The sequence below is a fragment of the Pelophylax lessonae genome (genome assembly GCF_965119305.1).
Source record: "Pelophylax lessonae genome assembly, chromosome: 2".
NCBI lineage: Eukaryota > Metazoa > Chordata > Amphibia > Anura > Ranidae > Pelophylax > Pelophylax lessonae.
Window position 1 is genome coordinate 43164847 of NC_138769.1, and position 23979 is coordinate 43188825.

At 41.5% G+C, this 23979-nt stretch overlaps 2 protein-coding genes across 2 annotated transcripts in view; both read left to right on the forward strand.

The window, feature by feature from the left end:
* Nucleotides 1-23979, forward strand: part of LOC309546612 (uncharacterized protein) — a gene marked incomplete at both ends in the record, with an annotated part of 437777 nt that overhangs the window by 230834 nt on the left and 182964 nt on the right. The window lies entirely within an intron of this gene.
* Nucleotides 1-23979, forward strand: part of LOC309546613 (uncharacterized protein) — a gene marked incomplete at both ends in the record, with an annotated part of 50479 nt that overhangs the window by 25180 nt on the left and 1320 nt on the right. The window contains one exon of the mRNA XM_082246352.1: nt 23058-23201. Within this exon, the coding sequence (XP_082102478.1) occupies nt 23058-23201 (144 nt within the window). The remainder of the gene's footprint in view (nt 1-23057; nt 23202-23979) is intronic.

Genomic DNA, 23979 nt, shown 5'->3' on the forward strand with positions numbered 1-23979 from the left:
AATCCATGTGGAAAATAAAACAAATGTGGCCAAAATTTACTTTAATGACCGCTGCTCTGAGAACCAGAGCCAGTGGAGTGACATTAGCGTTTAGGGCTCTGTTCAGTGCATTTCATGCTCATGCACCTTCTCAGGTCCTCCTGTTCACATGCAGAAGCAGGTGGACCGACCCCACAGTCCAAAATGCATAAATTAAGTTCAAGGCTGCAGCACTCTTAACACACTGGCCCAAACCGACATTTGGCCCATGTGTACCGGTCCTTGTTTGAAAGAACCCAATCTAACGACTGGGCTCTGTCAAACAAGCATGCTGGAAAACCAGCAGCCGATCGCCATGCGATCAGCACAATCAGCCAATGGCCTTTGAGCACTGGCCGGTCAGTCAATGGCCTTCTCGTGCTGGCCAGTGTGTTCTGGCGGGACCTCCTTGCCAGCTCCTCACCATGTGTACCATGCTTAATTTATTTTTTTTAGTGAATAATATTCATAATAAATATAAGATCACATTCAGCCTCCGTTCACATTAGGTCGCTCCGACTTAGGGGGCGACCTGTGAAGTCACGTGCAGAGCGACTTCGGCGCGACTTGCACGGACTTCACATAATGGAAGTCAATGCAAGTCGCCTCCAGGTCGCCCCAAAGTAGTACAGGTCCAATTTTCTAAGTTGGAGCGACTTGTGTCGCTCCTATTAGAACGGCTCCTGTACTACACAATGGGAGCGAGGACCGCGACTTGTCAGGCTGATACCAGTGTGAATGCGGTCTTAGTCTTCCATCATCAAGCAAGCTTTTAGACAGCAAGGACTTCTTCTGGCTAGGAGCACTGCCTAATGAAATCACACAATCTCAGCAATTATGAATACAAGGGAACCAGATATTCAGCAATTGATCATTATTCAGAACACTGAACACGCATGCATATATAGAGCTCGTTGCACGGTCGAGTTGCAACTTTCATTGAAAAAGGCATACCAATCTTCTGAAAAACAAACAATGTGTATATGTAGATTACACATATAGATTCTTATCCATAACCATAAATCTCTAGATTATACAAAAAATAATTGAAGTTTTATCACTATTTCTTTCTAGAAGATCGGATAAGAATCTAAGATTGTGTAAGTTCCTAGCCTGATGAGGGACAGCTTAATAAAGGAATACTGTATTTGTTATAAATAATATCCACAAAATAAAAGAAGACTAAGAATTGGAAAGTCCCAGCCTTGAATGTTTTATATACTGTATATATATATATATTTATATATATATATATATATATATATATATATATATACTATATTACCAAAAGTATTGGGACACCTGCCTTTACACACACATGAACTTTAATGACATCCAAGTCTAATGCCCCGTACACACGTGCAGATTGTCGGCCAAAAATGTTCGGCCGCCGAACGATCGGCCGATTTTCGGCTTGTTAGTATGATGCTTCCGACAGCCGACAGCGCACTTTCGGCCGAAAAGAATCTATCGTGCAAGCATTAAAATTTTTGTATGCCGACACCAGAGCGGCCGATTGTTCGCCAGTCAATACAGAATTCGGCCGACAGACAGCAGATTTGCAAGACTGGGCATGCTCAGAAAAGAAAAAACACAGGGAAAGTTAACCATTACATGACATCACTTTTGCAGTCGGCTGTAGTCGGCGGACAAAATTCTTGTGCAGTCTTTTGCCCTTTTCAACAGACAAGACAACCCGGGGACAAAAGACGGCCGATCGTTCGGCTGACGATCTGCACGTGTGTACGGGGCATTAGTCTGTAGGGTTCAATATTCAGCTGGCCCACCCTTTGCAGCTTTAACAGCTTTAACTCTTCTAGGAAGGCTGTCCACAAGGTTTAGGAGTGTGTCTATGGGAATGTTTGACCATTCTTCCAGAAGCGCATTTGTGAGGTCAGGCACTGATGTTGGACAAGAACACCTGGCTCGCAGTCTCTGCTCTAATTCATCCCAAAGCTGTTCTGTACAGGACTCTGTGCAGGCCAGGCAAGTTCCTCCACCCCAAACTCGCTCATCCATGTCTTTATGGATCTTGCTTTGTGCACTGGTGTGCAGTCATGTTGGAACAGGAAGGAACCATCCCTAAACTGTTTACAGAAAGTTGGGAGCATGAAATTGTCCAAAATGTCTTGGTATGCTGGTGCCTTAACCACTTGCCGTCTGCTCACTCGAGCACTACTGCGGCAAAGCGGTTCGTTATCGTCTGGCGACACTCCCCTTTCTCGGCGGCGCGCGCGTGCCGCCGGAGGCTCGCTCCCGCTGTTTTCAGTCACAGCGGGGGTCGGGCCAGGGGAGGAGCAGTGGCGATCGCCGCTGCTCTTCCCCGATCGTCGGGGAATCGAGTGTGGAGATCCGCCTGCTTGTGTAAACACAAGCGGGCGGATCTCCTAAGTGACAGGCAGGGTCAGATTGCAGGGTTCAGCATAGCTGAACATGCGATCTGTCCCTGTGTCACTCAGTCACCTCCCCCCACACACGTTAGTTAGCACCAGGCATACATTAACCCCTCCCTCTCCAATAAAATTAACCCCTTCCCTGCCAGTGTCATTTTTACAGTAACAGTGTATATATATAGCACTGAATACTGCAGTAATGTCACTGGTACCCCCAAAAGTGTCAAAAATGTCAGTCAAGGGTCCGATCTGTCCGCCGCAATGTCGCAGTCCCGCAAAACAAATCGCAGATTGCCGCCATTACTCGTTAAAAAAAAAAACACCAAAAATGACAAAAATCTTTCCCTTAGTTAGTAAACGCAATAACTTTTGCGCAAACCAATCAAAATACGCTTATTGTGATTTTTTTTTACCAAACATAGGTAGCAGAAAACAAATTGGCCAAAAATTTCAAAAAATTTAGATTTTTACATTTTTTTGGGGGGAATTTCATATAAAAAAAATGCACGCTCTTTTTTTGTTTATAGCGCAAAAAGTAAAAATCGCACAGGTGATCAAATACCACCAAAAGAAAGCTCTGTTTGTGGGGAAAAAAAGACGTAAATTTCGTTTGGGTATGGCGTCGCATGACCGCACAATTGTCAGTTAAATTTGCACAGTGCCGAATCGCAAAAAGTGGCCTGGACGTAAGACAGCAAAATCCTCTAGTGGTAAAGTGGTTAAGAGATTCCCTTCACTGGAACTAAGGGGCAAAGCCCAATCCCTGAAAAACAACCCCGCATCAGAATCCCTCCTCCATCAAATAATTTGGACCAGTGCACAAAGCAAGGTCCATAAGACATGGATGATCAAGCTTGGGCTGGAGGAACTTGACTGGCCTGCACAGAGTCTTTCTAAACTCTTGAATTGCTGAGATCTCTGGTCCTAGCATTTTTTCCTTTTTAAACAAAGTTTTTTCTTTTTATTATTTTCTGTTCCTGTGAAAACTACAACCAACTGCCGGACTGGATGATGGACTGGATATCCTAGATCCTTACAGTCTTCCCAGTCTGGCCAGCGAGTGCGACCCGACCTTAGCTCCTTGCTGGGTTGACCGTGATATAGCCAGGGTTGTCTTACCGAATGGGCACGCAGTTGCCCGGGGGTTCCAGTTGTCTGGGGGGCCCCACCTGCCCAGCGACCCAGCCCCAGCCAAGCGTTAGTCCCGTCTCCCGTGTGCATCCCGCCGCCGAAACCTAGCAGGTGGCAAGCGCCTGTCAGGCTACTTGGACCATGGAGGGGAAGCCCACAACTGAAGGAATGCCTGTCTTTATACACCATACACTTTATACTGTACTGTATTTTGTATTGCCGTATTAATTTTTCTATGAATAAATGGTTGTGGAACGAATCATCTGAGTTTCCATTATTTCTTATGGGGAAATACCCTTTGATATACGAGTGCTTTGGATTACAAGCATGTTTCTGAAACTAATTATGCTAACAATCCAAGGTATAACTGTATAAAGGTTGTTGGAGGTCCTTGAGCTGTGGTTGATTGACCTTCCATCTGATAGTGCCTTCATAGTCCCAGGTTCATTAACATTTGGCAGAGACAACAGCATGACACCAATGATCTTTTTCAGCTAACTGCAAGGCTGGCATTCTAGCCAGTGCTGTAAAGGGGCATTCTTTCCAGTGACCACCAGTGTAAGCTGCATTTTCCTTATGACCCCTGCTGGAGCTTAGCAGGGGTTCCCTGACACCAGAAATTTATTTCAAGGGTTCCCCTGTGGCAAAAAAAAAAAAAAAAAGATTAAGAAAGGCTGGTCTAGGACATTAGCCCCTTCTTACTACTTCTGTTTGGTTGTTGCCTGTGCCTCCTAGAAAAGATCTATATAGTAGTCCTCTGGCTCCAGGCTCACAACTGCCTCAATGCTGTGGCTTTCTCTTCCTTTTGTTTGTAAGCAGTACTTGTTAATTGTGGGGTCCCATATAAACATAGGCGGAGGAGACTGTAAGAATGGACCTCTGCACAGCAGCATTTTAGTTAATAAGTGGTAGCTGCAAGAGGAAAAGTGAAGCCACTGTTGGGGAGGATTCCCAAGGAATCTTTTGGATCAGACATCCCCTAAAAAATATTGCAGTGATGGGTCACTTTGTGGACACATCTTTCTTTTACCACACAACCCCATAGGCTTTATAACCCTGAAACTCCATTATCTCAGAAAAAGCTCTCCCTAGGATAGGTCAGTGAAACTGAAAAAACTTTTGTCAATAAGGACATAATATTAAAAAAGAATAGCGCAACCATGCAAAAGAAATGAATATTAAATATGGAGACAATCCATAAATAAAAATGGGGGTTTAGTCCCACCATATGGCCATATCGTGCTCAAGCCCACCACTGCGTCAAAGTACCCCATTATCAGTGGGTCCTACACTATCCATAAAAAAGGGGTGAATCCAGCCTCTCTTACCCTTGGAGACAACACTCCTTGCTGGGAAGGTGTGCTAATGCACTGCAGGGGACTCCTCCTATATCTACTTGATAGAGGTCAACAATAGAGTACAGGTGTGTGTGGGGGATGGGATGCTCAACCACATAAGTCTGGTCAGACCGAATACATAATAAACAAGCAAAAAATTGGGGGAGCAAACCCTGAACATGTATATCTTAAGCCCGTGCAGCTATGGACCAAGCAACATGTATATTAAAAAAGAATAGCGCAACCATGCAAAAGAAATGACTATTAAATATGGAGACTTTGACGCAGTGGTGGGCTTGAGCACGATATGGCCATATGGTGGGACTAAACCCCCATTTTTATTTATGGATTGTCTCCATATTTAATAGTCATTTATTTTGCATGGTTGCGCTATTCTTTTTTAATATACATGTTGCTTGGTCCATAGCTGCACCGGCTTTAGATATACATGTTCAGGGTTTGCTCCCCCAATTTTTTGCTTGTTTATTAAGGACATAATATTGTCTTAGGAACTGGATACAACTTGATTCCTGGTTCTGTGTTCACTTCATTTATCAATTCTGGCTGGAGATTTATATTCTTTATAGTTGTTCTTACTATACTCTTTCTATAGCATAATCTAATAATAAATCTGGCAAACCTATTTTGGAGAACGTCTAAAGAAAAAGCCCTTGCGCAACAAGCTCAGTTGTGTACACGTTATTCATATACTAAACTGGCACAAGTTACTTTATAGTATTAACAGCTTTATGCATGCTACTGGTGACAAATTGTGACATATTTAATCACATTATCACGTTCAATGCTCAAACTAGAACATGCAACACCCAACTGCAAGAGGCATTGATTGATGTGGTAAATAGATTTCAAGAGGGGTCATAGTCATAGTTGGTAAGGTTGAATAAAAACACCAGTCCATCCAGTTTAACTTGAGCGTGTGTGTGTGTGATTGCTATTTTCAATGTCCTTGTACATTGCGCTTGCTAAGAAACACATCTAAAAGTTTTTTGAATTTATCTACATTCCTCGCTGACACCATGAATTGTGGAAGGGAGTTCTACATTCTGACCACTCTAACAGTAAAGAACCAATTGTGCATATTGAAGTGCTTCTTCTCCAACTTAATTGTGTCATTCCTGTTGTCCTCCAACCCCCTTATTAGCTTCATTGTCCTTCTCTGGACTCTCTCCAGTTCCAGCACATCCTTTCTGAGGATCGGTGACCAGAACTAGACGGCATACTCAAGATGTGGCTAACCAAGAGTTTTATAAAGTGGTAGAAAATTGTAGTTTTATCTCTTGAGTAAATACCCTTTATAATGCATGTTAATATGTTAATAGTCTGCTGGCCTTGCTTGCTTTAGCTTGGCATTGCATACTATGGCTGAGTCTAACATCTACTAGGATCCTCCGATCCTTTTTCATCCTTGATTTCTCCACGGGTCTATTATTATTATTATTATTATTATTATTATTATTATTATACAGGATTTATATAGCGCCAACAGTTTGCGCAGCGCTTAACAAAATGAAGGCAGACATTACAGTTACACTACAATTTGGAACAAAAGGAATCAGAGGGCACTGCTTGTTAGAGCTTACAATCTAAAAGGGAGGGTCAGTTGATACAAAAGGCAATAGCTGTGGGGGATGAGCTGATGGAGCAAGTGAAACAGCGTTATTAGTTAGTAGCCGGGTAGGCTTCTTTAAAGAGAAGGGTTTTCAGGGATCGTCTAAAGATGGATAGATTAGGGGACAGTCGGACAGATTGGGGTAGAGAGTTCCAAAGAATGGGAGAAGCTCTGGAGAAATCCTGGAGGTGAGCATGGGAAGAGGTGACAAGGGAGCTAGAGATTAGGAGGTCTATTCCGGTTTAACTCTAAAAGTACCTAACTCCTTCTTAGTAACTAAAAGATAAAAGTGTTAAGTCCATGAAGATTCAAGTTTTTACATTCAGGATTGTGCATTTTTTTAGCAAGTGCTTCTAGCAATATGTGTATATCAAAAATGGCCACAGCAATCTGAACATTAAAATACTGCACATAGTGTGTAACACGAGTCCAGCTCAAAAGAGGGAGAGTCTTGCTTTGACTTCAAGGGTAGGGGAACAGGAGTTGTAATGGTCCTAATGGTGGCTATGGTCACCTGGCTCCTCTTTGCAAAAGAATAGTTGTTTTTTTTCCCAGCAATCTACTGACATCTTTCTTGAATACAGATACAAAGCCATTTCTGAATGGAAACCCAGTGCAGAGTAGTAGACAAAGACACCATTAGAAGTCATGCGGTCTTGTACATCCTACCTTACAGGGCTCGTACAAGTGTCTTCTAATGCACCCCTGTGATGGAACTGTTAAGCACCCCCATTAGGTGCTTCCTTCTGCCAAACAGTGCCTCCTGCCCACCAAACCATTACAGCAGACCAAGAGCTAATACCAGCCTTTAAACCCAAAGCATCATACACAGACAAGATGTTGGGATAGAACCACAGGACTGTTTATTGAACAGAAATATAAAAATATGTGCAGCGCTAATTCTTAATATCACTCGTGTTTTAAATGATGTGACATAAATTAAATCACAAAATAGTTAAAAAATTCATATGAAGGCACAATTAGTGTAAAAAAATTAGGTATCAGTAACAACTGTGATCTTCACATTTATCTGAGGTATACATGCGCTAGTGATAATACATTCATAATAAAAACAAACAAATGTCTCAAACAATTGTGAAGAGGTGAACTAAATACAAATCAAAACAAAATAAATGTGCCGCATCAACACAAAAGTGTAGAGAATAGTGCAGTCCATAAACATAGAAAGTTCAAAAAAGGTTGAAAAATACAAATCTCCAAATCTTGATCAGGCTACAGAATAGTTCCAAAACCCACCACCAAAAATCACCACTGTGAAGATTTTCACCACCACCAACACCAAACGGGGGGCATACCGGAACAAGAGGACCCAGTTGACATATGCCTAATGGATCTATAAGAGCAATGAATCTATAAGGTGTAACCCCAGAGGATTTGTATTTAGTTAACCTCTTTACAATTGTTTGAGACATTTGTTTGTTTTATTATGAATGTATTATCACTAACACAGCTATACCCCAGGTATATGTGGAGATAACAGTTGTTACTGATACCTAATTTAATATTTTTGACACTAATTGTGACTTCATAACAGTTTTTCAACTATTTTCATTTAATTTATGTCACATCGTTTAAAACATGAGTGATATTAAGAATTAGCGCTGCACATATTGTTATATACTTGTATACACATTTTGTCCTTTGTGTTGCTGGCTGCTTAAAACCCTTTAATTTTTATGGGACATTAGCACGGTATTCCCCCCTCATTGTACCTATTGAACAGAAATATAGGTTTTTATACACTTGAAAAGTAGGTCAGTCACAACATGAACAATAAAATCAAATATTTACCCAAAACATCAAACAATGGTTTAGATAATGAAGTAGAGCTGACGGAAGGCTAATCCCATCATAGATACCTCCAAGTTAGTTAACAGACAGAAACAATAGGTGACTCAATTGACACAATTAACAATGGGAGAGATCTACTTAACAATAAACACATAAAAAGCAATATTTCCCCCTAACTCAGACTATCCAGCGACAGTATTCAAGAAGACCCAGGGCTGTCCAAATCTCATTAACCCGCTTTCTTTTACCATACATTTGTTCACTGAGTTTTAAGTTGGCAGAGACCATTTTTTGACAGTTAAATGTAATAATGTCCTTTTGCATTATATAACAGAACATCTTCCTAAATGCTTAAATGCTTGTAGCTCCCTCAAATGCCAGGGCCCTTAGTCAGTAGGTAGAAGGCTTGCCCCTATTCCTCTCCAAAAGCCTCTGTCTTGGTTGGGTCTGTCATAGCCCCCTACCACCCTGCACTTTGTACCCTTTGCATTTCCCTTTACATCTTGATCTGAATCCTCCGCATCTCCCACTACCTCAACACTCTGGACCCCCTGCTCCCCAATACTTCAACATTCTTCAACCTCTGGATCCGCAATAAACCAACACTCTACATCCCATGGATCACTTGCACTCTGCATCCCTCACTACCCCACATTCTGCACCCCAAGCTGGTCAAATCTGGGATGTTCCCGTATCTGGGATTTGTGGGGAAAGCCACACCTTTAGGGGGTTCACCTGCCAGTCTTCTTTTAAAGCGGTCATCTTGGTGCCATGTGCTGTTGTGCATGGCTCACAGCTCCATACTTCACACTTTGTGAGCTCCACCAAGACATGCCCCCTCCATCTGAAGCAGGAGATTCCGGGAACTGTAGTCAGAGAGTGATGAGGAGTTGAGAGAGGAGGGATCAGAGGATGAAAGGATGGAGGACTTTGAGCTGCCCACAGGGAGTAGGCCCCATTGGGTCAGCAGGAGGGCCAGATACAGGAGGGCTGCCTGTACCCCACTATCAGAAGCCCTGATAGTAAGTAATCAGAAGACTGGAGCAGGGCTCAAAAGACACCTCAGCCTTTAAAATGTGAAACAAGCATAAAAAACAGATGTTGTCTTTACTTTCTCATGCTTAACACTCCATGTTGTGAGAATGTTAATTCACATTCCATTTGAGAACTAGGATCACGCACCTGTGTACTCACCTAGTTCCTAGAGCCAAATCAAGTGACAGCGGCAGGTCTACCTTAGCGATCTGCAACTAATCAGTGTGGGTCCTGACCAAGGATCTCTGTAGTAACTCTGTCATCATATGGATTGTTATCTATGAATTCATCTATTCATGTTTCTATCCATCTACCTTCTCAATTTGACTTGAGTTATATCTTTACTAAAGAATATTTTTTTTTTAGTTAAAGGTAGTATAATATATAAATGTTTATATTAGCTTCCCAGAATCTTACATACCATCACTTAGTGTGTGTGTAGTGGGGGAGGGGGAGAGACAGCATTTGGGCCAATGTAGAATAAGAAAACTTTGGGTAGAATATAAGGAAAGCCTTCCGGAGTGACGAGGCCCAAATCCAGCTTCATTAACATCTTTCTAAAACATCAGAAAAGTCTAAAAAAAAATGAAGAAAAGTGTAGAAAGTGAAGTCTAAAAAGTCTCCATTTCTATCCTGAATGTTTGTTCCAGGCCCAGTGACTGACAAGGTTATCAGGATGACCATCCTGCAGCCTACACCTCTAGAAATAAGTCAACAATGGCAGCATTCATATTTCTAGATTTACAGGTTCATTTTGGAATATCAAACAAATTGTGCTATTTTCAGCGTTAGTAGTTGTCAACTAAGTACATGATTCTTATCTATTGATGACTAATAAGGTGTACCTACCTTTAACCTATACATGTCTTTATTTAAGAATTATTTGTTGAAATATACCTCCACACATTTCCTTTATAGATCGCCAATACAAGATAAACACACTATAGAAACGCCTATCTGTTCTGAGCTGGAATTTGTAGCAACAAGGAGGCAAAGCCCGGCCCTGTGTTGGAAAAATTGCATTGTTAGTTTATGAAATATTTTCTGCTTGATGACCCCACACAATGACTGCATACATCATAGATACTTATATATATATACTGTATATATAACAGGGAAAGCCAGTTGCAGTCTGTCCTCTCATCAGACTAGATAGAACTAGCATCATGGCACCAAAGCTATGGCTCCTTCTGGTGACTGGCACACTTCTAGGACTTCAGATCTTGGCCACTGAAAATGGCAGGAAGGAAGAACCCTGTAAGTAATCTCAACTCAGAAATTATAAAATCTGACAGAAATTAGGCTGACTAGAATCTAAGGGCCATGTCACGCATAGGCATAATCACCGACACCACTGGCACCATATTTACTGGTCTTTGTTACTTCCCTGGCTCCATGGATGCAGAAAATTGCTTGCTTGCAACAAGGCATTAATGGGGTGCATTCTTGCTTGATTTGCTATAGCTTAAACTTTTTTTTCTTTTTTTTTGCATAGCTCCCAACTGTCCTTCATTTGAGACCAAATCCCTCTGACCCTCGTGCAGCCTCAGTTGTCCTTCTTTTTGGTCTGATGTGTATATCTGTAAACAAAATGTACTATTTTACTACCAAAAGTGGTATGCTGCCCTAAACTTTTTATCTAACCCCGATATTACTGCATTGGTTATTTTGATAAGTCAATTAAAAGAAAGTCAAAAAGTACTTGTGTGGTTTAGCCCAGTGGTCTTCAAACTTCTGCCCTTTGCTTGCCTTTATCTGGCCTTTGGGACACTGATCCTCCCTCTGACACCAACAGGGCATATGTCCTTCCTTTAACACCAATAATGGGTTAATATTTCTCCAACTGATACCAACAATGGGGCACTATTTGTTTCACTGATACAGATGATGAGTCCCTTTTCCTCTCACTAACACCAATGATGGTGCACTGTTTCTCACTCTAATACCAATGATGGGGCACTATTTCTCCCACTAAAACCAATGATGGGGCCCCTATTCCTCCCACTGATACCAATAAAGGGGCACTATTCCTCCCACTGATACCAATAATAAGCCCTTGTGACTCCCACTAATACCAATGATGAGGCACTATTCCTCACACTAATACCAATGATGGGACACTATTCCTCCCACTAATATCAATGATGGGACATTATTTTTTCCACTAATATGATCGATAGGGCACTATTCCTCCCACTAATAACAATGATGGGCACTATTACTCCCACCTTTTCTAATGAAGGGGAACTATTACTTACACTAATACCAATGATGGGGAATCATTCCTCCCACTAACACCAATGATGGGGCACTTTTTCTCCCACTAGTCCTAATGATGGGCACTATTCCTCATCCTACTGACAATAGGTGCTACCAAGCCTGAGACCCCATTTTCTGCCACAGAAAAAAAGGCATTTTCTACCCCCTCTGACCACAGTCTGGCTTCCCTAAAGCCTGAAGTGCCATAAACTGCTCCTTTGTTCAAAAAGTTTGGAAACCCCTGGTTTAGCCAATCATCTTCTGAATATTAGATCTTTGTGGTCTGTATAACCAGGGCTGTTGCAGGGACATGTCCTTTACCTACATACTGTGTGCTAAAAAGCTGTCCCTCTTTATTATTTCAGAAAGCTGAGAAGAATGAAGCTAGGGCATGGAATAGTTAAAATCTCAATTTTTCTCCTCTGTGACATTGGAGATAAAGTGTATTCCTTCCTGTCACATAATGAAGAGGTGATTGCTCAAAAGTATTCTGACTTCCCTTCTGCTCCTGGAAATAAAGGGAGTCAAGCTGAGTGCTTCCCCACCATTCAGAAGAAGCATTGGGGGTTACTTATTAAAACTGGAGTGTGCAAACTCTGATGCAGCTCTGCATAGAAACCAATCAGCTTCCAGGCTTTATTGCCAAAGCTTAATTGAACAAGCCTGAAGTTGGAAGCCGGTTGGCTCCTATGCACCAGATTTAGTAAATCAACCCCCTTGCATTTTGTTTTTATCAATGAACACAAGGAGTCTCTAATTGGACAAGGTGGTAATCATGATTTCATTTGCCCACCTCTCCACCTCAGCCAATCAGAGAAAGCCTTGTATTAGATGATAAAAATACAAAGCTTCTTCTGGATGGTGGAGAAGCATTAAACCCAATTCTCTTTATATCCAGCAGAAGATAGGAATCTTCCTGTACTTCTGCCACAACACAGCTCTGCTTACTCCATATAGCCAATGCTGCCACAGTATATTACAGCACACAGCAGCTGTATTTTTCTGTAATGAAAGTAGTTAATTTGGACCAGCTTGGTCCAAACTATTTAAAATGACATTAAACATGGAATTCTACTTAAACCTACAATGTGTGAGCAACATTCGATGCAATATATCGGTGCTTGAAATCTCCAAATGGATGGCGCCCATTCAATATTCATTAGTAGTTCGAAAGTCACCAGTTCTCCATTAAGTACTGTACATCTTACAATTTTATGTTAGAAACATGTTGTCACAAAGCTTATATCAACATTACAGGGTCACACAGGGTCCCTTTTTTCAAGACAACCTAGTATCTCTACGTTGTCTTGAAAAGATTATCTTGTGTGGTAAATGCTTTGTAAAAACATGCTTTGACAATAAATTTGTAAGCAGTTATTGATGGTGTGCCAGTGACCTTTGCTTACTACAGAATGGCTATTTTCTATTACTGGATTTGGGAACCTCATATATGACCAATGTGCTTGGGAGTTTTCAGTTGACTCATGTTTGTTGGGGGTCAACACAAGCCTCACTATTGCATATTGAAGTTCCTGATAAGTAATGCTACTTGTTATTGCTTTTAGAATGTTTAACTGATGACATATGGGCTAAAGGAAACTGTCATGATCCATGAGCAGGACTGCTATCATACTACTGAAAATGCCTTTTGCCTGGTTTCACTGGCACCAATACATTCTTAACTACTGATCTGAATTAGGTTTTTAGATGTCCAGAAAAATTCAGTAGTCTTTAGACTAGCTAAAAGCCATCCACATTTGGAATGCTCTTCAAAGAACATTCAACAGGCAGTGAATAAAGCCCCGTACACACGAGTAGAAATTCGGCCGGGAACTTTCGTCCGACGACCGATCTGCCGATTTTCGGATTGTTAGTACGGTGCTTCCGACAATCAACTCCGACTTTTCGGCCGAAAAAATCCTGGTGTGCAGGCTATATAATTTTTGTCAACCGTCAAAAAACGTCCGATTTTCGTCTCATTAGTACAGATTTCGATGGGGAAAAATCTTATGAGCAAGACTAGGCATGCTCAGAGACGAAAGAACACATAGAAAGCAATCCAACACATGACATCACTTCTGAAGTAGAATTATGTCATGCGGGAAAATTCGTGTGCAGTCTAGAGCACATTCCAACCAACAGACACCACTCTGGACAAAAGAAAGAACGACCGGTCGGTGGAAATTCGTTGCGTGTGTACGAGGCTTAAGCCTCTTCATTGCCTGCTTTAACCCTTTGAACCCTGCACTACCACACTGCATTGAAAGTGCATACATTATTGGCACCATTGAGCTTCTCATGTTCATAGTAGTGTGGTATATTTTCTATCTGCTTTAAAAAAAATTGAAGAGGACTGGGATCTCTGCCAATTATTTGATCTCTAGTCTATAGGACTGGTAATTCTATTGGTAATCCATTTTTTGCAGGATGATCAGTAGTTCCATGAAAGGGGATTATTGTTAGCTGTTGTGGCTTATATGAGTCCAAATGGGTTATCTCAGGACATAAAACACAGATTGACCTCTTCTTTCCCTTAAGGTCACAGAATCTGTTGAGCCATATCTACAGAGGAGGTCACAGTGTTATAGCTTTCGAATATACAAAGTACTTCACTGGGGTTTTTTAGTATAAGCACTACATAAGTTAGGTAAGATTGACATACTTACATAGTTGGCAGGATTGAATAAAGACAGCAATTCTTCCAATTCAACCTCTATATCTGTGAGTGTGTCACTAACATTACATATCCTTCTACATTGTGTTCACTAATGGTGCTTTTCCACTGCATGGAACCGAACGGTTCGGCTCGCTTTTGTGCTTTTCCACTGCATGGTACGGTGTAGGAACGGTTCGGTACGGTACGGCGACGCTTTTCCACTACATGGAACCGAACGGTATGGCTCTCTAAACAGTACCATAAACAGTACCACCTCAGTTGTGGTTCCAAGAGGGCGTACTGGTACCATATCCCACAATCCTTTGCATGCAGCCTTGACTGTTTGTCACTACTAGCCACTGATTGGTCAGAGAATCGTTGTTATCCCACCCACTTATTTTAGTACTACTTTAGTGGAAAAGCAAACCATACTGAACTGTTCCAACACCGTACCATGCGGTACCATGCAGTGGAAAACCAAACCGGGCCAAGCAGGGCCAAGCAGGGCCAAGCCGGTACTTGCAGTGGAAAGTGACTTAAGAGACACATTTTTGAATTTATCTACACACCCTGCTGACACTACAAACTGAGTTCCACATCCTTACTGGTCTAGAGCTGGGAGCTATATGAGCAGAATTTCAAACGAAAATTCATATGAAAGATTGTTAGAAGATTTTCAGTACATTTGACTTCATACAGTATGATATCGAACCTGCAATAGGGGCCTGGGACCCAGTATCATCTTAGGTGAACTTTATATGCGGCCCCTAAGGTGGTAGCATTGAAAGAACATTTTGCTATTGAAGACCAGGCCTTAGGGTCAATAGAGGTGCCTAGGTCTCGTTCTCAGCGGGACTTATAAGAGGTAGAAGTGGGAGTGTTGCTAGCATTCAGAGAGGAGTAAATCATTAAAATGGTGCCCAAAGAGATGGCACAGTGTAGGCAGATGTATTCACAGGCCATTTTTTGAAAAGGATAGGTGGAATTGCGTTTCAGGGAGGTCCCCCAATAATGGAGGGGAGCATAGTGAAAAAACTCTGCAGGCAGCGCTTCATGGGTCTACTGGATGGAGGGCCACAATAGAAAGATGGGATGTGAGAAAGTGGCAGACTTGTGTAAATCCTTGAGACGACCACAAAAGAAATGTTCCCGGTTGTTCAAACCTGGTGGGAAAAGAGGTTTGTTGAAAAGTGGGAGAAGGAGCAAAAGGGGCACATGAGGTTGCCCCAGTAACAATCTGAATCCCAGAGTTTCAGACTGTGTACCATGATGGGACTTATTAGGGAGTGTGGACAGAGCCTTTGAGGAGACAACAGCAGGGCCAACATTGGAATTGGCGCACAATTGAAAAGCTCCAAGAGTACCCAAAAGGGAACATCCAAAGTAGCATGGAGCAGGGTGAGTTGGAAAATGTTTGCTGCCATGTAATATTTCAGTATAGAGTATAGAGAATGGAGTGTGGGACTCTATGATGCTTGTAGGCCCACATTTAGGAAAGGATCTTATTCTGTAATAAATGTACAGTGAGTAAAAGAAGGGAACATGGACAGACAGGGCTTGAAAATACTTTAAGATTTTGGAGGGCGCATGAGCGGCGCAGAGCAGGATGGAAGCATGAGACACTAGCTCCACTTAGCACAGGGAATCAATCTGTTCCTGAGGGCAATATTCTGCCATTATACCGGATCGTTTGCACCCCTCAAGGCACACAGACATTGCGTATGCTGTTAGCTAAGAAGAAAAACCGGGCATCTCAGAAATCACCCACACACTACTTGCTGAGAGCAAGGGAAAGATATGTCCCAAAAAAGGCCTCTCCTGAGAAATCGCCTTCTAACCTACAACTGTAGCTTCTTCAAACAGTGAGTATGTGATTCCCCTCACTAAATCTGTTTTAGAAAGCAGCCTTGAAGCTATGTATACCAAATTAGCCTTCAAGTTTCAATCAGAAAGAGTGCTAGCACATTAACACAAGAGTTAACTGCACTTGGAAGTAGGGCAGATAAGCTAGAGACAAAGCATGATGAGCTGAGCTTAGCTTTCAATGAACTGAGCAGAAAACATGAGGCTTTGGCAACTGCCTTTACCCAGCTCCAGTCACATGTGGAGGATCTGGATAACCTCAATAGATGGAAAAATGTGAAGATAAGGGGTATTCCTAAATAAGTCACAGATCTAATCCCTACAAACAACCATTTATTTTTATTTATTTTTTTTATTTCAAATTCGGTTTTCTTTATTAGGTGGTCATACAAAGATGTTCGTTTCCAGTCATATATCTTAAACAGTATCAAGATAACAGGTTACAAGGAAATATTCTGACACATTTAGGGGAATCTTTTCAAAATACTGCCAGGCAGGGCACTAAAAAAGTCACCAGGTGAAATCCTGTGGTGAAATGGCATGATACGGTGTAATCCGTTAGGATCACAGCTTTGTATCGTGTCATTGGGAGTATTTACATTTTTTAAATTGCCGCCGGTTCCACCCCCCTGCGTCGCAACGCTCGAAGGGAAGGGAACCAGAAGACAGGTGCCGGCATCGGCTGAGCACACAGCGGGAGGATGGCTGGAGGATGGCTGGAGGACGGCGGGAGGATGGCTGGAGGACAGTGGGAGGATGGCTGGAGGATGGCTGGAGGATGGCGGGGAGGACGGGGGGGGATCACAGGGGAAGATGAGTTTTAAAATATAAAACAACAGATTTCCATGCGAAACAATGTACCGCTTTTAGCACAGAAATCCTGACATAATCAGACCGCCAGGGAGGTTAAAGGTGAATTATACAAAAAAAAAAGTTTGGTAAACTCACATGTTTTTTTTACAACCATTATTTCTTAATACTGGCTTTAAAAATTTACAAATGAAGGAATTTAGACATTGGATGAAAGGTTTAGCACTGGGAAACACTTTTTGAAAGATAAATAGTGCATTTTATATACAACTATATAGATAAGACCAAAAAAGAGGGACAAATGAGGAGGAAAGAGGGACAGAGGGACATTGTTCCAAACCAGGGACAATTGGGAGCTATGTACTTGTGTGACAAAGTATTCTAAAGGAGAGTTATGAATATAGCAAAGACCTGCCTTACCTTATGGCAACACCTAGTGGCTGTTTTTGTAATCACACCCATTTCTGTATTACAATCTGACAATTTCCAAGTTTGATCTTTTCTAGAAGCTGTTTTTCAAACTTTCTAAATTCCAATCATACACTACACCGGATATTGTGTATATTTACTTCTCAATTAATTACCTTTTATACCAGTATTTAACATCATCAAGCCAACACGTTTACAGACATATTGATGTACTGCCTGTCAATAGACTAATAATCATCTTGGAGCACGCCATCTTTTAGACTGATTTTGTTTCTGTTGTTTTTGTCATTTCTTGACTGGATTCTGCATTAGATATGTGCGGTTTGTTTCTTTTTGAATAAATATTCTGACAATTTTTTTTTTTTGTTATTTGGATATATCAAAATACCTGAATTGCAGTATAAACGAAGATTACCGAATGCTCCCAATTCATCCGAATTTTGGAAATTCAAATTTAAATTCAAATCGAATTTTACATCGAATTCCAGCCGAATTCAAACTGTAAACATTTTTCTGAAATCAAAGATGGTGTATGTTATTATTGAAAAAAATGCTGTTTTTGTTAAGCGACAGATGATTTAAAGAGTCATTCTAACTATTTGATGAAGATTTTTCTTTTGTTTCTTCGCTTTGTCACATTCAAATTGAAAAAAAAAAAATCTAAAATTTTTAATTAGACTGATTCAAAATGTATCAATTCTAATGTTTTGAATCCAAAAAATCTGTAACTTCGAAGAAAATTTGAAAAAAGAAATAAAACTAGGGTTGAGCGAACACGGACTAAGGGTTGAGTGCAGCAGACATTTAATGCAAGCTCAGTGCATATGTGTCTGCTTAATCTGGATTTAAAAAAAAAACAAAACTTTTTTTCCTTCATTTTTTACTGTGACATACAGCGTTTAGACACTGTTGTTCTAATCTGCTATTCAAAAATCACCAATTTAAAGGGAAAATTTTTTTTCCCTATCCACATTTGTTTGCAGAGCACTTGCCATGCTCTTAACAAGATTTTGCAGCCATTTGCAGCCCTCTAGCCCTTTCCATGTTTCTTTTTAGAGCCATTTTAGTGCTCAAAAGTTCGGGTCACCATTGACTTCAATAGGGTTCGGGATTGGGGTCAAGTTCGGGTTAAGTCCCGGTCACGGACCCGGACTTTTTTTTCAAGTTCGGCCGGACCCGGACATCCAGGTGTTCGCTGAACTCAACTTAACAAAATTAAATAACTAGATTAATGAATCTAAACAAAGCAATTTTTTTCGCCATGCACAAGTCTATTCTGCATTTGTATTGTAAGTAAGATGCAGTTCTTAGTTTCTCATCTAACATGCTTGTTGTGTATGTTTTGGCTCTCCAGCCCTCTTCTGAAGGAGTCTTCAATGAAAAGAAACTGCATACAATGGAGACAGTTGGCATATGCCTATCACTGTACATGTTCATTTTATTTGAGGCAGCTCAATGTCTATTATAATTTTGATTGCTTATTCCCTTTCTCTGTGCTTGTGCATTGCTTCTCCACTCAGATTACTCAATGTCAATGTTTTCCAAGTTACTTTATAATCCTTTTTGGATTATTTCTGTTTTTTTTTTTTTGTCATATATATATAATTTTAAAACTATTTACATCTGCTAAACTGAGTTTGAGACATTTTTTTTTTAAACTCTTTTTATCGAAGGAGATAAAACGTGTGGTACATTAAACAAGGCACTCAACAGGAGAGCCAAAAACATAATTCGGTACAGCATTTTACAGTGCATTTCAAAACATCCAGTATGCAGCATTCCATCACATTATAAGGTCAGTAGGCATTTGACCGTATATACTCGAGTATAAGCCAACCCGAATATAAGCCGAGGCACCTAATTTTACCACAAACAAATGGGAAAACTTATTGACTCGAGTATAATCCTAGGGTGGGAAATGCAGCAGCTACTTGACCCAACTGGACCACCACGAGACCCAAAACAGGGGCTGCGGGCATGGTACAGGGGCTGCGGACATGGTACAGGAGATGCAGGGCTGTGGGCATGGTACAGGAGATGGTACAGGCATGGTACAGGAGATGGTACAGGCATGGTACAGGAGACGGTACAGGCATGGTACAGGAGATGGTACAGGAGAATGTACAGGCATTGCACAGGAGATGGTACATGAATGGCACAGGAGATGGTACAGGCATGGCACAGGTGATGGTTCAGGCATGGCACAGGAGATGGTACAGGCATTGCACAGGAGATGGTATAGGCATGGCACAGATGGTACAAGCATGGCACAGATGCTACAGGCATGGCAAAGATATGGTACAGGCATGGCACAGATGGTACAGGCATGGCACACATATGGCACAGATATGGCACTGATGGTACAGGTGATGCAGTGCTGCGGGCATGGTCTCACTTCCCTTTACCTGCAGTGCTGCGGAGGAGTCTCACTTCCCTTTCTGGCTTACATTTAAAAATGGCGCCGCCCGGCGCCAACACATCACTGTGTATGCGCCATCTGCCCAGGAATAGCTGAACGTGTATGGCTTTCCCAAGCGGCGCGGTGGCGCATGCGCACTGACCAGGGAAAAGGTAAGTGAGATTGTGACTCGAGTATAAGCCAAGGGGGGCTTTTTCAGCATGAAAAACATACTGGAAAAACTCGGCTTATACTCAAGTATATACGGTAAGTAACAAGAAAAAAAAACATTACTATAATCAGAGAGTGTCGAAGCCAGCAGCCCCAAAAAAAACAAACGAAAGGAAACCGTCGGGTTCAAAACACTCCACAGTAAGATGACCAGTACTCTCAACGAGAACCTCAAGCAGGGGATATAGTGAGGGCAGAAGAGCACCAAGCACCCCACACTTTATCAAATTTAGCTGGGCATCCTCTGTGTTCAAATACAAGTTATTAATACGGTAACACCTGATTCACCAACTGCAACCACATACGCACCGAAGGAGGAGTGGGCTGATTGGTTTGTGCAAAAGTTATTGCGTCTACAAACTACGGGAAATATTTATGTCATTTTTATTGTTGTTTTTTTTACTAGTAATTGCGGCAATCTGCGATTTTTTGCGGGACTGCGACATTGTGGCGGACAGATCAGACCCCTAACTGACATTTTTTACACTTTTGGGGGGACCAGTGACATTACTACAGTAATCAGTGCTATAAATATGCACTGTTACTGTAATAATGACACTGCCAGGGAAGGAGTTAACATTATGGGTGATCAAGGGGTTAAATGTGAGCCTAGGGGAGTGATTCTAACTGTGGGGGGGGGGCGTGGCTTGTGAAATGACCATAGAGACATGTGATCCTATATAGAAGGATCACATGGGCTCTATGATCATTTCAGGGAGAAGAACGGTCAGCTGTGTTTACAACAGCTGACCATTCTCTCTCAGCGGGGAACGATCGCGGAGGTCAGAAGGCAATCAGAGCCGCCTGACACACGCATCGGCTTCCCCTCTGACGAGTGGGGGCAGGAGCGCACTGCCGGGGGCGAGTGCTTGTATACCTATGTCACTTTGCCCAGGAGCAGCTGCCTGCTGCAGTATATCTGCGGTGGGTGGTCGTAAATTGGTTACGTTTGAACCACCTCTCATGCAACTTCATTGGGAGGCCATATGTTTTTTAGAGACCTTAGGTTAAATAGTTTCCTCCCAACTAAACAGTTCCCAATTAAAGATTTGTATATCATGATCAAATCCTCTCTTCTGTGCCTCTTTTCTGGGGAAAATCTGTTTAACTTTTGTGATTGCTCCTCATAATTGAGGTCCACTAACCCCCTCATTAGCTTTGTTGCCCTTGATACATATGTTGAAGAATATTTTTCATGTCAATATTTTTTATTAAAGAATTTCAAATAAACAACAAACACAGCCATCATTCATAACAAAGATCAGAATATACAAGATCATCAATAAGTCAGATGAGGACGTACTTACACAATACCTCTAGCATTACCGTGTTTCCCCGAAAATAAGACCGGGTCTTATATTCATTTTGGCTTCAAAAACCACACTAGGGCTTATTTTCAGGGGATGTCTTATTTACGGTATGTACAATGACTATCTTCAAATGATTTGTAACCCTAAAATAAATATCCTGATCCATTAAAGCATGATAGACAGCACAGTGCTTGTGTTGTGTCATTTAGCCCTCTCTATGTTCTAAAAAGCAGAGAATAAAACAATAAAATGTTAAAAAAAAGTTCTCTCCCCCTGTCAGCTCAGCATTATGACATTCTGTCCAATGCTTATGTTTATTCATTCCCAAAAATAAACCTTGGATAAAGTCATTGTAAAATTATGTAATCGATTTAGTCAAAAGATTATATAATGTGCAGTGTGTCTCCTTTTGTAACTTTATTGTGGAAAATACCTTGTTTACAGCGCCGCTGGGCGCTCACGTGATCCCTCTCTGAATACTGCAGGGGAGGGTCTGAGATCAAGGGTTTTACTAGCGCTTATTTTCGGGGTAGGGCTTATTTTCAGGGAAACATGGTAGTATTGAGGGTCAGGGAGATAATCCAAAACCATTCCCACAGAGGCACCAATCGAGACCAGGGGGAACGCGGTAAAAGACCAGACACCCCAATGGGAGCATACTGTGCCCAGACCTGCCTTAAAGTCCCTTTCCCAATCCAGCATGGGCGTTGATTTAGTCGGGCCCATCGAGGTGTTCAAGATATGGTAGAACCATGACAAGCCTTTAGATTTAGGATATCCTGTGGCGAGATAGTCCCACACTTTGTGCCACACTGAAATTTTTGTATTTGAGAATTTAAGATAGTAGTGATGTAATTGAGCAGAAAAAAGAAAATTAGGAATTTGGGCGTTGGATAAAACTTGTGCATACGTAAAGGAGTGTGGAAGCAGGTGTTGTGGAGTTTTCAATGAGGGCAGGAGATATTCATAGGAGGCTAAAGTGAGTTCTTTAGTATTAAGAGGGACACCAGAAATATTCCTAAGTGTCCCCCATGCTGCCACCATAGCTTCATAGCTTGAATGGAGGGAATCTCAGGGGAGTGGAGTTTCTGACCAGTCAGAGCTGATAAAAGAAGGGAGGGAAGATCCCTATTCACCACTAAGGGTTTTTCTAGTTGCACCCATAATTTATCGGAGTTAGGATCGAACCATGCTCTCATCTGATCTAGTACAGCTGCGGAATGATATCTTTTAGGGTTTGGTAAACCTGCGCCCCCCATCGCACTAGATTTAGTAAGAGAAGAATAGGGAATTCTTGGTACCTTCCCATTCCACAAAAATTTCCTAATCAGTTTGTCCATATTGCGAAAAAAGGATTCAGGCAAAGAGATGGGGATTGTTCTAAAATAATAAAGAATTTTCAGAAGTACTGACATTTTTAAAGCAGCAATTTTTCCTAACCATGAAAGTTTGTACAATGCAATGCGAGACAAATCGTGTTTAACAGTACTTTGTAAATTGGAGAAATTAATTGAGTAAGTTGATGATGTTGGAATGACTAAATTTATTCCCAAATATGGGAGGGAAGTTGTGGCCACTGAAAGGGGTGTTACTTTTTTTGAAGAAAATTTTAACGGGACTGTATATCGACCTATTATGTTAGCAGAAGATTGAATTGCACATAGGAAGGGTGGAACTTTACTTTTTTGTTTAGTATTAAAATACTTACATTATTCTTCTAATGTTGTTTTAATTATACAAACCAGCATCAAACGAGTGTGACGGTTCTCCATATGAGAGAAGAAACTGTGGATTACCCGGAATAAGCGCTTCAGACTGTGCCAAGATAGGGTGCTGCTTCGATACCAGTGTACGGGGGGTAAACTGGTGCTTCTATAGTAACTCTGAAAGTAAGTACTACCACAGAGAACTTGTACAGTAACCTGAATCTGCCACAAAGAATAATATCACAGGCTATACAGTATTTGCCATTATTGCTAAAACATGTTCCCTAGTTTCCTGCAATAGAGAGTAGAGTTGGATTTTTTTCAAGAAAACTGGTACTGAAAGAAGCTTAGAGTAGGGGGTCTCCAAACGTTCTTAGTGCCCAATCATTGGTATTAGTGGGAGGAATAGTGCCCCATCGTTGGTATTAGTGGGAAGAATAGTGCCCCATCGTTGGTATTAGTGGGAGGAATAGTGCCCCATCATTGGTATTAGTGGGAGGAATAGTGTCCAATCATTGGTTTTAGTGGGAGGAATAGTGTCCAATCATTTGTTTTAGTGGGAGGAATAGTGTCCAATCATTGGTATTAGTGGGAGAAATAGTGTCCAATCATTGGTTTTAGTGGGAGGAATAGTGCCCCATCGTTGGTATTAGTGGGAGGAATAATGTCCGATCATTGGTTTTAGTGGGAGGAATAGTGCCCCATCGTTGGTATTAGTGGGAGGAATAGTGCCCCATCGTTGGTATTAGTGGGAGGAACTGTACCCCATCGTTGGTATTAGTGTGATGAATAATGCCCCATTATTATTATTAGTGTGAGGAATAGTGCCCAATCATTGGTATTATTGTGAGGAATAGGGCCCAATCATTGGTATTAGTGGGAGAAATAGTGCCCCATTGTTGGTATAAGTGGGAAGAATAGTGCCCAATGATTGGTATAAGTGGGAGGAATAGTGCCCCAT